The following is a 17,093-nucleotide window of genomic DNA, read 5'->3' on the forward strand; positions in this document are numbered from 1 at the left end:
AGGTTCAAGTAAAAAATCTGTTGCTCCTCATGGCTGAGGCAAAAAGCCAAGAATGAATTAAAAAGCTAAACTGTACTTCTTAATTTTAGTGGAAGTCCATGGTGTTAAAATGCAGTCGAAAAGCGCATTCCTGTATCATCATATTTCTGTTTGTTACACTTCATTTTCCCTTTTTGATATTGCCGGCTATTGCAGCATTATGCAAATGAGGGAATGTCATTTAAAGCAGTACACTGAAATGGGAACTATTTGTAACCACATCGGTTAAAAAAAAAAGTACAACTATTTGTTCAATATATTCCTGATGAACAAGATTGCTGGAAGGTTGGTAGGATTAATGATTTCAATTCTGATATGAGGTTTTCAGAACCTTTTATTACCTTCAAAAGTACCAGATGGACTCATGAACCGGGACTTTCTTGGTCAAAATGAAGCCCTCTGGACCCCCTGTGAAGGTTTGTCGACCCTTGTGGGGGTTGGGAGCCCCAGGTTGGGAACCAGTATAAATAGGCTAAATGAAACAACAGATCTTTAAATGTTGATGTTATGACTGAATTAAACTTAGTGGTAACCTTAATGTTGATATGAAACACTGAAAAAAAATGTAAATGACAAATAGAAGCAGCTTTAAGGTAAGTCAGATGTGAACTGTAACTCAAGAAGTGGTGGAAAAGTATTCAGATCCTTTACTTCAGTAAAAGTACTAATATCACACTGTGAAATGAATCCACTACAAGTAAAAGTCCTCCATTCAACTTACTGAAGTAAAAGTACAAAGTATCAGAGTCAAAATGTTCTTAAAGTATCAAAAGTAAAAGTACTTGTTATGCAGAATGGACCCACTCACATTGTTTAATATATTCTAAATATGTTATTAGATTGGCTGTATTGATGCATTTATGTAAGCAGTGTTTCAATTTTTAAAAGATAGGGCTCATTTTAACTATTTAATATACCGTTATGAGTTTTAATTTAAAAATAAAGTCAATTTGATCATGTTTTTATGTCAAATCTCGACCTGAAAAGTAACTAAAGCTGTCAGCTAAATGTAGTGGAGTAAAAATTACAATATTTACCACAAAATGTAGTGAAGTAGAAGTACAAAGTTACATAAAATGGAAATACTCAAGTAAAGTACACATACCTCAAAATTGTACTTAAGCAAATGTACTTTCCACCACTGATCTCAAGTATTAGGGAGGTTAATTAATTCATAATCCTAAACTGCTTATCCGAGGGTGTTGTGTCTTATTTTTCTGTGGCATGATTTTATATTTGTGTTTGACTAACATTAGTTTCTTGGGGTCAGGGGCCAACAACTTTCACAAGAGGTGAATATAATATTCTAGTTTAAACCACAACTGTCTGAAAACGGAGCTTCAGATTCAGATTTTATTATGTACAGTTCATCATAAACATTTCAACAATTTGGCAAAAACCCTCACAAACATTTGGCACAGAAAGTCAGCAATAAATATATTCAGATATGCATCATAAAAACAGCGAGGTGGATCATCAGACATCAACAACAGAAACAAACAGAGTGAGATCACATCAGATCACAGTGAGGAGACAGAAACCAACATCTGACTTTACCACCTAAAATCAGACCAGGGACAGTTAGTATTTACATATTTACTGTTCGTTTGATTTGTCTTACTTAATGCCACGTGTGTGTTTGTACTGTCTAATACTTCAGCTGGTAACAGGTTGTCGAGTCAGTCGCTTACATTTCTGTGACTGAAAAGTTTGGCACTCCCGAGAAAAGCTAAAACAATCACTTCTTAAGATTTCTAACAACAATTTGGCCCCACATCTGTTTCACAGACTTTAAATAATCACATCGTCAGTATCAGAAGTGATAAAACTCTTAGAGTCCTTTTTAAGACATTTAAAAACATATATTCTTGTCCTTCACAGTGCCGTAAAACATTTGGACAAACAAACAGATTTTTGACCCGTTCAGGAGAGGAACGTCACAAAATCCTCACATCAAGTATTTACCACTGCTCTCGTGGCTCTGTCCCGGTGCACTATGGGTAACGTAGTTCACAGGGACTTGTGCTTCCCCAGCAGGAAGAGGCTGAGGCACTGCAGCAGGCCTTTCATCCACAGACAGTGAGCCAGGAACAGCAGCAGCATGCAGGCGCCGGCCGAGCAGTACACGCCGATCACCGTGCTCTCCTCCGGCAGGAAACACTTGGACAGAGCGTAGCTGCCGGGGGACACCGACGCCTGGGAGGAGGGGAGGAGGAGGGAGGAGGAGGGAGGAGAGGAGACAAGGAGGATAAATGAGTTGGAGGTAAAGATCAGTTGTAATCAGTGGCAGAGGTGGCTGCTTTGGTGCCCTCGGCCACCAGGGGGCGTCCTAAAATGTAAAATGTGAACTCTTATTTGCAGTGATGGAAGAAATATTCAGATCCCTTACTGCAGTGAAAGTGCAAATACGGCACTGTACTATTGTACTATTACTCCACTACAAGTAAAAGTCCTGCATTCAAAACTTACTTAAGAAAAAGTACATTTCGCAGCACATTTGGTGGTACATTTAAGTACGATTTGATGCACTAAGTACATAAAAATAGACTTAAAAGTATCAAAATGAAAAGTACTCGTAATGCAGAATGGCCCCACTATTTTAAATCTATCATGTTTCTATTGTTAAATTTTGATATTATATGAAATATTTACCTCTAAAATGTAATGAAGTAGAAGTTTAAAGTAACATGGAAAAGTACCTCAAAATTGCACTAAAGTACAGGACTTGAGTAAATGTACTTGGTTTGGAAGATTTATGTTAATGCCCTAAAAACGATCCTGTAAGCCATTATAAAAACAACACTGATTTAGTATTTCAAAAATAATGAGTATCTCTTTCAAAAGTTTCTCATTATTTTGAGATATTAATTCACTTTTTCAGAAAAGTTAATCATTATAATGACTTAAAGGATATTTTTCATCATAAGGCTAAGATTTATTCATTCATTTTCCTTATTGAGTATTCTGCATTTCCTTTTCTTTTTAAGACCAAATTGAAAATGTGCATTAAAAGAAGTGGATAGAAAAACACTTATCGTCTGCACAGTGAAGACATTTTTAGGGAAAATAACTGACTCAGCAACTAATGTTGCATTCATGTGGCGTTGAAATAATCTGAAAAATGTTTTCCTGATTTAGAAAATTCACCTGAATGCCCCCTTCAAGTTGGATCAACAACTCAGAATATTACATAGAAGCATGGCAGATGAAAGCAAATGTTGCAATGCATGTTTTTAATAATACATGCATTGTATATCAGTTTTTGGCTCACAAGTAATTTATTCTATAGGTTACAACCATAAGCTGTCAACCATGTAGAGTGACTTAGATTAGTTAGAAAATGTATTTATTAGCATTAATCCTGATGACGAGTCAGGTAAAGCAATATTTTCATGTTTTGGGAATGAACGTGAACGCTCTAAACAATAAAACACGGCACATCATATCTATAGCGCCCATGTTGTTCCCACATTACAACATAAAGCTCATGAACACAGGGCATCCTGGTGGATCCCTGGTAGAACGCTAAGGCTTAGTAATTACAACGCAGTGGGCCGGGGTTTGAATCCAGCTCTGAATCCTTTTCTGCACGTCTTCCCTCTGTCTGCCCCTTTCACTCTGCAGCTCTACCACTATCAGTAAAGGCAGAATATGGCCACAAAGCTCATGAACACAACTTCCTTACTCTGGGAAATACGACCATCTGAGGGCCACATGAATGCAGCATATGTTCACCAAGTAGTCTCTCACTGTATCTGTCTGCTGTCAAATGCTGAGCAGCGACTGAAATATGAATTTTAGAGTTTAAAACAACTAAAACATCACGAGAAAAATATTATGAGAGTGTGGGAGTGCACCAAAACAGTAAAGATGTGGCCAGACTGCTAAACAATGAGCTAAAACTCCCTATAAAGAGAGATTCAGGTGATAATGTCTGTCAGAAAACCTACTTTTTACATAATAATCATAATAGAAGGTTTAATGTAGCTGCTTTAAGGGGAGACACTACAGGTGAATAGGGTATTTTATTTATTTATTTATTTATTTATTTTATCACAATGAAACTTCCCCCATTTGTTATTAACTTAATACTTTTAAACTGAAAAAATGAGGTGTTTAGATATGCAAATTAGGTGTTAACTCATTAAATATTATATGCCAATTTGCATATATTTCCAGGACAAGTTTTTTTGTTTGTTGTTGATAAATTGGACTCAACGTTTTTTACATAAGGAAAGTGGTTAACGAAAAAAATGTCAAAAACATTTTAAAATATCTATTTTTGGCATGTTTTTAGGAACAAAATGTTCTATAAATCAGGGTGTGAATGATATATAGACAAACCCCTCTGTAAAAACTTTCAGAGTATAGTTAGGAATAAAACTGGTAAGTTTTGTGTCTATAAATGGACCTAAAGTTGAGATTTATGGATCAGAGCATGAGAAAAAACTAATTTTTCCTTTAACCATAAACTGCCATAAACTGCCTTTAAAGATTTCATACATGTTTTATGGAAATTACGATTTGAAGACAAAATATTGAATCTAATTCACAGCAACAACAATATAGAACATGTAAAACACATACTATTGTGCAAGAGAGTGGGATGCTGCAATAGAACACTAACTTTTAGTGAATATAGGAGAAATCTACAAATTATATTAAAATACATACCTAAATGTTTGTTTTGCATGTTTGTGAAGACACGTTCTGGGAGAAAAATAGGCCAAAACCTCAACAAAAATTAACCAGTGCATGAAAAAACAAAAATGCTTGTCTCGTCTTAAAAAATAAAGGATTATTCTTCTGCACACCATTCACCATAATCTGTTGACATCATCTCTGATTAACGACGTGGGATCCTGCAGATGTTGTGTTGGACTCACCAGGATGAAGCTGGGGTTGTTCCTGTTCCTCCAGCTGAAGGACGGCACGCTGATTTCTGGGTACTTGTTGTCATGAAGGACCTCACATCCGCTGTGTGTGTGTCCACTCAGGATGAGGCGGGGCTTAAACCACTGCAGCAGCTGAGGAGAGAAAAACCCACATCCAGCTCAGAGGCCGGTTGCTGCTCGCTTACATCATCATCATCATCACCGTCATCATCATCTGCGGTCTCTACATGGGACTTTTTCTGCTGCTCTACTGTATTTTAATTGGATGAAACGTCTTCAGAGGAGATTTGAGAGAGAGAGAGAGAGAGAGAGAGAGAGAGAGAGAGGCGGTGTGATGAGACTGCAGAGTACTCACCCTCTGTGAGGCCTCCTTCGACAACACGTCATACTTCTCTCTGAACAGCAGGTGTCTCTCTTCAGGCGGCGCAGCGTCCAGCCCTGTGCAGCCGGCGTCGCTCACTCTGTACAGAGGATAGTGCTGCAGGACACACAGGACCATTATTATAATCACCATTCTCTCATATGAATGCAAATAAGCCTTGACACACAAAATACTGTATGTACAATCTGCTTTGGCTCAATAGAAAACATGTGAGGCAGATTTGTTCTTTTCTTTTCTTGTAATTAAAGTTTTTTTATTAACTTTTTTTTTTAAACATACAAATGGGCTTTTTGTGTGTCTTTACCTCTATCTCTCTGTGGGGTTTTATCCATTTGTGGTCAAGTTGTGTCTTTCTAAATGTTTTGGTCATTTTGTAAGTTGTGTTTTAAGCTGTGGTTGTTTTGCCTGTTTCCTGTAATTCTGCTTCACATTGCAGTTGATTTGTGCCTCTTTGTAGCTATTTGTTTCTTTGTGGTCATTTTACATCTCTGTTTAGTAATTTTATGTTTCTTTTTAGTCATTTAGCAGCTTGTGTGGACATATTGTATCTCTTTTTGGACATTTTGAGTCTCTTTGTAATCAACTGGTATCCCTTTTGTTTCTTTTTGGTCATTTTATGTTTCTTAGCATCTTGTTCAGCATCTTGTGTGGATATATTGTAGCTCGTTGTGGTAACTTTAAGTCTCTTTGTAATCGTCTTGTATCTCTTTTTAGTAATTTTATTACCTATAATAATATAGTATATAGTTTTTTTGTTGTCATTTTGGGTTTTTTCAGTCATTTTATGTTTCTTTGTGGTCATTTCACATCTTTTTGTGGTAATTTTATGTTTCTTTGTAGTCATTTGATGTTTCCTTGTGGTCATTTTGTCTCTCTGTGCTGTCTTTTTGAGTCTCTTTGTGGTCATTTTATGTTTCTTTTTGGTCATTTTTAGTCTGTTTGTATTCATTGTGTTTCTTTGTGGTCATAAGGCATCTCTTTTTAGTCATTGTATGTGTCTTTACGGTCATCTTGAGTGTCTTTGTGGTAATTTCGCATCTCCTCCTGCCTGGTACGTGTTCCTCTGATTTACATTTTGCAGGTGAAGGCGACTCTTTGAGCCTGTGCTCAGTAAGCCCATTCAGTAATCCATTCATGTCAGAAAGTCTTGAGCTCAGGATCAGACCAGACAAGATGACCCAGGGTCCCGTCTGCAGTCTGGAACTTACCACAGGCAGCAAAGACAGAAAGAAAGATTCGGCTCAGTTTGGGAAAAGTGCAGCAGATGTTCGACTTCAAACCGAATGAGTTAAAGTCTTGCGTTATTAGAACACGCTTTGATCCTTTCTAACCCTTTCGCCCACAACTCATCCGAAATCTCCCCACCGCTTTCCTTAATCCATACCTCTTTAATGTTGAGAGGAGGAGTTGAGCCGGCAATTTGTTAATTTTAACTTCCTGTAACCTCTTTCAGTTTTCCCATTATGGAGCTTTAGGATTGTTAAAATAATCGTATCACACACTGGCTGATTGTATCACGTATATTTATTCTTATCAGCCTGTTCCAGCTCTTCATTAAAGCTGCAGTTTACACTGATGTGTACACTGACTGTAGGTAATGACTGAAGCTTATTATTTTATTATCAATATAGATTTCTTGTGCGTAATTTCAAACACATTTCTCCAAAGTTCAGCCTGAAACTCCTTGACCTTCACTAATATTTTGAATGAAGTGCTGTGAGTTTGTCTTCTGAGAGCTGAAACAAACTATTGTTTCATTAATCTTTATATATTTTTTTGATTAATCTGTAAGAATAAAATGACAAATGTCATCAGATGCTGTTTGCTTGTATCTGTAGCTCGGTTGGTGCAACACATTGGCCAAAAGTCATAGAGTTTTTCACAATGTAATAATAATAATAATAATAATATTTTATTTATAGACACCTTTAAAAGCTCATACAGGCCTAGTTCAAAATAATTAAGATATCATAAAATCAAACATAAAATAATATAAAATAATTGTTTTATTCAAAAACAAGATAAAAAACATCTTAATCAGAGCAAAACTCAGTGTGGTTAAAGCCATTAAATACAGAAGGAATTATTTAAGAAAAATCTGCCAAACGATGGAGACATAAAACCCAGAGGAGGTTTCATTTCAAATTCATACGAATTAGACTTTTGAGAAAAGTTCTGGATGTTTTAACACATTGTCAAATTGTCAAAGTCAAATGCTTTTATCATCTTTACTTAATTTTCTGTCAGTTGAATTACTGTGTTGGAGCCAGTGAGGGTGACTCATTTATATTTTATTTATACACACCAAAACTGACAATAACTGCACGATAATTTGTAATGTAATTTCCCACTGTGCAATACTTAATTCAGAAGAATTTTTATTAACTGTGTATTGTTTAATGTTGTTCATACGTCTTTATATCATCTTGTTTAAATTGTTCATACTTTTTACATGCCTTCTGGTTTATGCTGCTCTTTAGTCATTTTATCTTTCTTTGTGCTCATTTTCTGTTTCTTTGTGGTTATTTTGAGTCTCTGTTTAGTCATTTTGTTTTGACCACAAAGATACAAAATGAGTATTATTATTTTTTTATTAATAAGTCAATTGCTTTCATTATCTTTACTTAAGTTTCTGTCAGTTGAATAACTGTGTTGGAGCCAGTGAGGGTGACTCATTTATATTTGTATTTATACACAACACAACAGAATTTTTTTTTTAACCAAAAGGTGCAAAATTTCTCTGTAGGTTTGTCTATATTGTATTTACTGTTCCTAACTCTTTAAATCCTCTTGTTTCAATTGTTAATTTAATTGTTTTTATCTTTTTATTTTTTACTATTTATTGTAATTTTACTGATGCTATTTTTGCTATCCACTTGCTGCTGTAACGGTGAGATTTTCCCTGTTGTGGGACTAATAAAGGAATATCTCTCATCTTATTTTGGAAGTGTTATCCCTGCACGCCAGCAGGGGGCAGATAACATTTTGGTGATGGGTTACATCACACAAACAGGTGATAAATAGACACAGGTGTGTGGCCTCTGGGAGTTTTAATGGTTCTTACTACAATACATCATTTAACACAATTAAATGATACAAAACAACAGGCTGGATCCTAAATATTGCACCAGGACTAAACTAACAGCTGAGGAAACTCCTGCCTGCAGTCTACAGCTACAGAAACACAGAAGAAGCCAGAAACAAAGCACTGACTGAAGGTATGTGCATAAAGAACACGTTGGCTTCGAAACAATTCATATGCATGATTTTTCAATGGTTTTGATTAAATAATGGTCATAACAAAAATATGTTTGAATTTGCACTAATTGTGCGTTGATACCTGCCACAAACCTCAAATCAACAAAAGATGTATGTCTAATAAAACTAGAGCCCAGAGGCTTTTAAATACAAAATGGTCAAAATAAAGAGACACATTTTTAAAAGTTACTTCTACCTAAGTTAATAAAGGACAATATGTTCTTTTTAGAGTTCATCTGGGGGCAGTTGTCCCTGCTGAGTTACAGGCACAACAAATGATTAGCAAAAAATTGAATACTCTCACGCTGAGTGAAGAAGCTCAGTGGTGGTCTGACTGCTCATTTAAAAATATTGTGTAAAAAAAATAAATAACAGCAATTTGAAAATGCTGTTTTTGTGAGACTCGCTAACTTGATAATTCACAATGTGATGTTAATATTAAAAAAAGATCTCACCATGAATATGCAAAACATAACAGCTAACTTAATATAGATTGTGTCACTCACACTTTTTTATTTTATTTATTTTTTTATGTCTTCACAGTAATTGAAGAAAATTATTTTTGCATAATTACACTGATCATCAAAAATGGATTTAAATAATATATATATATATTTTTTTTTTTGTCTTTTTTGTGAGGATCTATACCAAACAAAGATGTTTTCTGAACTCTGTGGTTTGAATAAGTTTGTGCTGTTTCCCCGTGCAGTCAAATAATTTTTTTCTTTTTAAATATATACGTTAGCTCACCAATACCGCTTCTATAAAAGTGGCGGACACATGCTCCCTTTGCCCCCTGGTAAATTATTGCAAATGCCCATATGTTGAAACAGAAAAAGTAGTGGTCAATGAAATCTTTCCTGCTGTCCAAAAAGTCTTTAAAGACATCCCTTCTAGTGTAAATGATGGGAGACAAAATCCACAATCCTTGAGGATGACCAAGGCTCCAGCAGTGTGAATTAAATTTAGTATTTATCTTTTCAGTGTAAAAATTCCCTCTCTGTGGCTATCTCTCTTCTGAAGATCAGCGAGGAAACACGGCCTGGGAAAAAAGGCCTTTTGACTTCAAAAGTCAGTCACTCTGGAAGAAAATGAGTGAAAGAGTCACTCCATTGCTGGTGTGGACCAAAGGAACAATCACATTGACCATTAATCTTATAATGTAAATAATCCTTTAATCCGCTAGTTGTTTCAGCACTAATTCCTTCCCTGAGCAGAGCCTCTGATCAAGAGTGAGATGTCTGCTTCATGTGTTCAGATAGAACGGAGAAAAATCTGCAGAGTACACCTGCAGTTTACCTGTAGCATGATGGGCGGTGTGGGTGGATAGACCTGCGAGCCCTCGCAGCTGTCCGTCACTCCGCTGCCCGACTGTGAGTTCTGCAGAAAAGACGACATGAAGAATTTATCTTCGTTGTCCTCAAACATCAGTCATCATTTTTTACATTTTATATCTCTCCAAGATTTTTTTTAGCTGTTTGCAGGTAGAAAGAAAAGCAATCAGCTGCCACTTTATATGTGCATAAACACAGCATGTTTAAAAGAACAAAACACCTGCTGCAGGAGGATATGAGTACGGGTTTTTTTTTTTCCCCTTCTTCCTCACTTGACTTGAGTCTTTCACACTTGGTGAGCTGCAGAGTGTGTTCGAGGTGCTGCTGACAGTGTGAAAGTGTGCGACTGACTTCCAGAAACGTTCCTCCCACCTGAAGAGAACAGTTGAGGTCTCTGGAGAGTTTGATCAGCTCCTTCTCCACCGACTGGCAGATGGGACAGCCGTCTCCGTGCAGGGCCACGCTGTTCACCAGCAGGAAACTGAACAGAGACAAAGTAAATAAATCTCAGTAACTCTGGCGTGGCGTACAGAGAGCTGCTGCAGAGATGCATCAGATTATAATGTTTTTATTCTGGGTGCTTTGAGGAAAATCTGTCGAGTATCTTCATAATAAATCTTCAGTGGAGGAAAAGCATCGCTGCTCTGACCACTTTAGCTGAATCCAAATGTCCACACTTCAGTTGTCATTGTCATCACGTCAAGTCTGCAAAAGCAGCTGACAAACAGGCCTCAAGTCTGTTTCACTCTTCGCTGTGGAAACTTTAAAGCAACAACTACAATCTTTTACATTGTGATCGCTGCAGCGCTTGCCTATTTGTGTATTATACAGACATTTGAATACAGAAATGCCAGTTGATAAGGACTGGATTATGATTAAATAAACTGCGTATTACTCTGATTTTTATAGTTGTTTGGCCATTTGTCTTCGTCTAAATATTTGGCATTGCACCGCACAGCTTCTATTAGGGTGTGCTGCAATAATAAAATACACTTTATTATCTGAATAGCCTATATTTCTACTTTTTCTGTATCAAAACATGGTTGAACATTATTTCAGTCCTTCATGCTTCCAGTTAATTTTCAATACAAAATTTATTTTACACTTATTTTTGTTTGGCTTTCTTATTTGGCAATAGAAAAAACTAAGATGTGCCATCTGCAATGAATTTTAAGTCATTTAAATCAATAAAGTCTGAAGTCTGCACCCCAGCCTGACTCTTTGGAAGTCTGCAGAAAGTCCACTTAGGGTCCCATGTGGACTGGATGAATTGTGGGTTTTGACAGCCCTTTCAGCACTCGCAGACTTTGCGGGTGCACTCTATGGAAGTCTGCGAGTGCTGTGAGGTCAGGACTTGGAATCAGCCTGAGGGTTTAAGAGTCAACGGTTGAGCTGCTGACCAGCCGTGATAGCAGCTCAGTGCCGAGTCTCGTGATGTAACATTGTACAATAGTGCAGCGCTCCATCACTGCTGCACGAATACGGCTATTTGTCTGGTTGCAGTTCAGTCTAAATCACACCGTAACAACATTAAAGGCTCTATTCTCATCACAGTACAGCTGCAGGAAGTGAATTATGCATTTACTGTTTTAATGTTTAACAGAATCAAATACATTTTTGGGCAATATCGAGAAAATGTATACCTTTTTATATTGAGTTTAATACTAAATATTTACATCATAAATATACAGAATAAAAATAAAAATATGGCTCTAGTTTCATACCTTTTTGCACCGTTTAAATAGATTATAAAAGCATGATTCCACTTTTGTATACATGACTTTCTCAATATATGCTCCATAATAGGTTACTATATATATAAATTGTATTATCATTATTTACTTTTACTTGTTTATTTTTGCACTAGGTGCCTTCATTTTTAAATTCTAATAATTTTATATATACTCTATATGAATATGTTTGGTTTTCTTTGTCGTGTTCATTTTTAGTTTACAGCCGTCACCTTACTAGAAAACTCTCAATCATACCAAGTGATTTTGTCTATACTATACTCATACCATATTTTCTTAAATAAAGAGAAGAAATACTGAGAGAGAGTATTCATCTGCACCTTGACACAAATAAAGAATAAGATGGTCACTACACCAGAATAAATAACTATCAAACTTTGCTTTTAAAGATACTTAAAACTAGTTGAGTTGGATTAGAAACTAAATTAAATATTCTGGATATAAATAAGGACAAACCTTTAGGACTCAATAACAAATTAAAATTACTTGATAAGAAGGAGATTTTCACAGTGCCTGCTGCATCAGCACACAGTGTGAAAACAGGAATTAAATTTGTCATTTGTGCCTGTTTGCAGATATCAGGAGCAATTTACTGTCGCCTTGTTTAGAAGTATATTTCCTGATGGAAACTGACTCCGGGGGTGAGACCTGTGACCTTCCAGCCTGCTGAGTCACATTCCCTGCAGGCTCATCATGTTTGTGCATCACTCACTTGACTCCCTTCTTGGTGACGATCCTGGTGGAGGAAGCGTTGAAGACCTTCTCGAAGCGCTGCAGCTTGAACCAGTCCATCCTGCAGGGAGACACAACACGCTCGTCACACCGCAACAAAAAAGAGGAAAAAAAAGCCCAACCTGCTGCTCAGTCTGTCACGTCTGTCTGTCACATGCTGTTACATAAGAGCTGTGCCATCTCACTTCCTGCTGCACGCGTTTAATCAAAGCACATATGAGCCGCTGCGTGTTTGCATAATCCCACATCTCTGAATCACAGGCATCAGACACTAAACTGTAGGATGATTTTTATGCAGCTCATTGTATTTTCTTTCACTGCTTCTTCCCCCGAGATATTAAGAACAAGAGTTTCAAACAAAAGGAGCGTTACATGCAGGGGGGTGGACACAATAAACGCAACATCTCTGCAATGAAATGCAATCCAACGCAAACATACGGGCTAAAAATGACAATAATGAAGAACTCTGTGATACAAGTCTTGCATTATATTGCACAGGTGATTCTTTCCGGTCCTTTGTCTGACAGATTTGTTTATGTGATTAAATAAAGTGTCACTGTAATGACGTCTTTTGTCTTTTGATCTGTTGACAATATGAAAAAATATAATCTTGATAATAATAATAATTAAAGAAATTGTTGGTATCGTAATAACATAATAATAATTTCAAAAATAATTATCTTAATATAATAGCAAAAATAATAAATGGTATAATAAAATAAATAGTTTAATAATAAAATGATAAAAATGATAAATAGTATTATAAAATAATAATAAATGGTATAATAATACAATAATATTAATAAAAAATAATAAACTTTAGTTAGAGCGCTCTTCATGCAATAAATGTAGCTCAAAGTGCTACATACATATATATATATGTGTGTGTGTATATATATATATATATATATGTAAATATATATATATATATATATATATATATTTACGTTATATATATATAACTCCACAAAAACTGAACATTAAGAATAACAAAAAATGTGATAATGATTTAAATATAGTGAAAATTATATTAATAAAAATAAACAAATTAGTTGGTTTTCAGCTGGTGTTTAATAAAAATGTGCAGAGTCCTCATTTCTTAAAGCTTTTCATAGATTATTCCATATGTTTTATAGTTTTTAAAAAAAGCTGCACTGCCTATTCTTGTGAGTAAGAGTATGTATTTTTTAAACCCAGCAGTAGAAGATAAACGAGCTTGTGACTGATTATAAAAAGACAGAAAGTCTGCAAAGTAGGCTTTAAAGAACATTAAAAGAATTAAAAATCTATTCTAAAACATACTGGGGGCCAATTGATGGCTTAATCTTCCTTTTGTTTGGTTAAAAGTCTGAGTAAATTGAAGTTTTCTGATTGAATGTTTCAGCAGGCCAGTAAAACTAATTTAATCAAAGTTTTTCAGCATCTTTTATATCCACATCTTAAAAACAAAACACCAGGTTTGACCTCAGTGTCCTCACAGGTGTTTATGCCCCTGACTGCCTTTACTGTGTCCAACCCTTGTACAGTCTCTCTCATAAAATTCCAAATTATTGACTCATAATCAAGAATAATTAAAGGTTATACAATGTGGGCAAAGTCCTTTTGTTCTGATTGTTTGCTACCTCTGCACTTTTAATAGCACAAAGCTTTTATTGACGCTTTTATGACAGCTGACAACTGTCCAACTGTATAAAACTTTTTCGAGTTTGTCACCAGATACGTCTTTTAACCATGACGGTGAATGATAACACTAATAAATAAGTGTACTTTTATGGTGTTCTGTGATCTAAAAAGTGAACAAAGTATTTTATTGTGTCTGAACTCTGCACAGCTTTATGAGAGGTAATCTGAACCGGATCGGGCAGTATCCAAGGACTAAAGGTTGAACAACGAAAACAATAATGCCTCAAAGCCTGTTCTTACTCGTAATGGAAACCGATGTCATGATTCCCAACCAGTACGACCAGTTCTGTGTCAGTGGAGTGCCTGAACATCCTGTGGAACCGGCGCACGTCATCCTCCCAGTGCTGCAGAGTTAGAGAAAGAGAGACAGCAACACAACAGTTGAAGCAGGTTTCCGTACAGGCCTTTAATAAGACCAGAGCTCCCCTGGGAAGCTCTTGAGAGTTAATGGGATCTCTAAGGGTCACCCAGCAGCCCCCATGGGTGACTGAGCCATGCCGCTTTGATTCAGACTCCAGATTCAATTTTGCACCTGCAGGGGCCGAAGCAGCACACAGGAGGCCTTTAATTACATCAGTGCTGTGGGTTTACACCATGTTTTTCATACTGAGGCGTCCTAAATGACTCCCCGATGATGCTTTTAATTAGAGCTGACTGACTGACTGACTGACGGACGATTCATTGATGATCATTTTAATAATCTATTCAACTTTTGAAGTCAATTATCAGGCAGAAATGACAAACATTTGGTAATTTAAGGTTGTGGATTTACTTATTTTTCAGTGTTTTTATAGTTTGAATGTGACTTTTGGAGAGTTGTTCAGACAAAAACGGGCAATTTGAAGACGTCACTTTGGGTTTAAAGAAACTGCAATGGTTACTTTGAACCTTTGTAGATCAAACGGGTAGTCAAAATGAGAAAATAATCATCACTTGTAGCCCTGCTTGTAGTACTATGTCTGCTTTTGTGAATTCAAAGCTTTGAATCCTCCAAGAGAAGGTCGTTTAACTGTAATTTTATTAACCAGTGAACTGTTAGTCATGCATTTCTTGATGACTTTGCCGCTTTTTCTGTGTTCTGTGTAATTTCTAATAGAATATTCATGGGTTAAGGCCAATATTCCAAACAAAACAAGCAATTTAAAGCCGTTAATGTGGGCTCTGGGAACTTGTGACATTCATTTTTCACTTTTTTAATGATGCATGACTGATTAATTAATCAAGCAAATAACCGACCGATTCATCAACAATGAAGATGATTGTTAGTTGCAGCCAGATTTCAGACAAAACCAACGGTTTCAAGATGTCGACTTTGGGCTCTGGTAACTTTTCCCAGTCAGGCAGGTAACTGATGGATTGAGGAAAAATCTCCACCTGCAGACCTACTTTCATTTAATTATTCCTCTATTTGAAAGATTTGAGTCCTTTTTTGCGAAACAGCCATGGAATACAAATATCAGGAGAGGTAGCAGCCAAGTGTGAAAATGAATGAGGAAGCTGACTGGGGAACACAGTAGATTAGTGGAGATTTTACAGTCTGCACGCTCTCTTTCCTGTTTTAATGAGGCATTCCTCTGTGCTGCACTTGCTCAACACTTCATCTTTCTTCTATCTGACTTGACGGATCCCAATCCAGTAATAGATGTGTTACAATTCCCAGGGGATGTTTTTTTTCTTTCCCTGAAGCTGGATGGATGTAGCATGGATGGCTGAGAGGATGCAAGGATGCAGACTGCTGCTGCTGCAGCTGCTGTTGATGTTTTCTTCACAAAAAAACCTGCAGCCTCTCAGGCCTGGATGGTACCAGATGATGATGATGATGATGATGATGATGACAGGAGAGTACCGGCCTCAGCTCTGCATCCACATACTGTTCTTCCACCATCACCACCATCCTCATCATCACAAGCACTGTGGCAATAGCAGACAAAGCAAGAAGAGGGGGAAAACAGGGAGCTCTACGTTACCTTCTGTGAGCTCCACTTGCCTTCGTCGAAGATATCCCCGAGAATAAACACTATTTCGGGCCTGAGCAGCCACAGCGCGGTCTGGAAAGCCCTCTCCATCTGCCATTCCCTGTGCGTTTGGAGACAACAAGTAAGGTTATTTTTTTGTTTACAATCCTGCAGATTCCGGAGACTGTTGAAAAGAGGAAGAGTGATGGATCGGTTACAAAACAACTACAAAATGACATTACCTCCTCAGCTTGTCAAACCAGTGTCCCCCCACGGCTCCGAGGAGGTGGGTGTCCGAGAGCACCATAGCGCGGACCGCTGAGTCCAGCGGCCGGCCGTCGATACCCTCTCCGCCCCGGGCATGGCTGATCTTCGGCCAGGCGCACTTGAGGATCGTCGGGAAGTAGATGAGATACTCGCAGAAGAAGAAAGCGCCGCTGACCAGGAGAATCAGCAGCACCGCAACCATCCATCTGGCGCTAAACCTCGGCATTTCTTTGTTATTCGGCGGTCGGGATGCCCTGAACTGGCGCACTGGCGGTGATGGAGCGGTCCATGAGGCATCTTCCCCTCTTCCAGACCGACTGTTCAGGTCTCCAGCCGTGTGATGCTCATGGCAAGTTCCCTCTAGAGGCAGCGCAGGTTACAGATCAAATAAAGAGCAACTCCGTGAGGAGTCCCGGCGATTCGAAATATAAGATTAAAAAGTTAAAAAAAACACGTCCTCTGCTTGTGCCAGACAGCCGAGATGAGCTGCCGATGTTTCGCAACCAAATCTGTCCTCTGAGCTCTCAGCCGTCAAGCTAGAAACAACACTTCCGATGGTCGATTTTCAAAGTAAAACTAAACGCTCACTCACGTCATTTAAGTGAAAAATCCTATTGTTTTAAAAAGTGGTGGAAAAATATCCGCATATCAAAAATAGTATAGTAGTATATACTTTCTTTGGCTACTAATTGAGACTTCAACAATGTTTTTTTACCATGTGTTTGTGCACATTTAACATGAACGTACAGAAAATTATAACCTATGATTAAATAAATAAACCCATGGTTATTATAAGA

At 37.2% G+C, this 17,093-nt stretch overlaps 1 protein-coding gene and 1 long non-coding RNA gene across 2 annotated transcripts; one reads left to right on the forward strand and one right to left on the reverse strand.

The window, feature by feature from the left end:
• Positions 1–1,384: 1,384 nt before the first annotated feature.
• mppe1 (metallophosphoesterase 1) lies at positions 1,385–17,003 on the reverse strand. Its single transcript, XM_059345173.1, has 9 exons — positions 16,272–17,003; positions 16,042–16,150; positions 14,315–14,418; positions 12,372–12,452; positions 10,281–10,389; positions 9,874–9,954; positions 5,290–5,412; positions 4,926–5,066; positions 1,385–2,235 (listed from the first exon to the last, which is right to left on the reverse strand). The coding sequence occupies exons 1-9, from the start codon at positions 16,520–16,522 to the stop codon at positions 2,050–2,052; spliced, it is 1,185 nt and encodes a 394-aa protein (XP_059201156.1). The 5' UTR covers positions 16,523–17,003; the 3' UTR covers positions 1,385–2,049.
• Positions 8,217–12,956, forward strand: LOC131980865 (uncharacterized). The gene is made up of 2 exons (XR_009395253.1): positions 8,217–8,534; positions 12,235–12,956. It is a non-coding gene; the product is annotated as an uncharacterized LOC131980865 (long non-coding RNA).
• Positions 17,004–17,093: the final 90 nt, after the last annotated feature.

Source organism: Centropristis striata, chromosome 11, assembly GCF_030273125.1.
Source record: "Centropristis striata isolate RG_2023a ecotype Rhode Island chromosome 11, C.striata_1.0, whole genome shotgun sequence".
NCBI lineage: Eukaryota > Metazoa > Chordata > Actinopteri > Perciformes > Serranidae > Centropristis > Centropristis striata.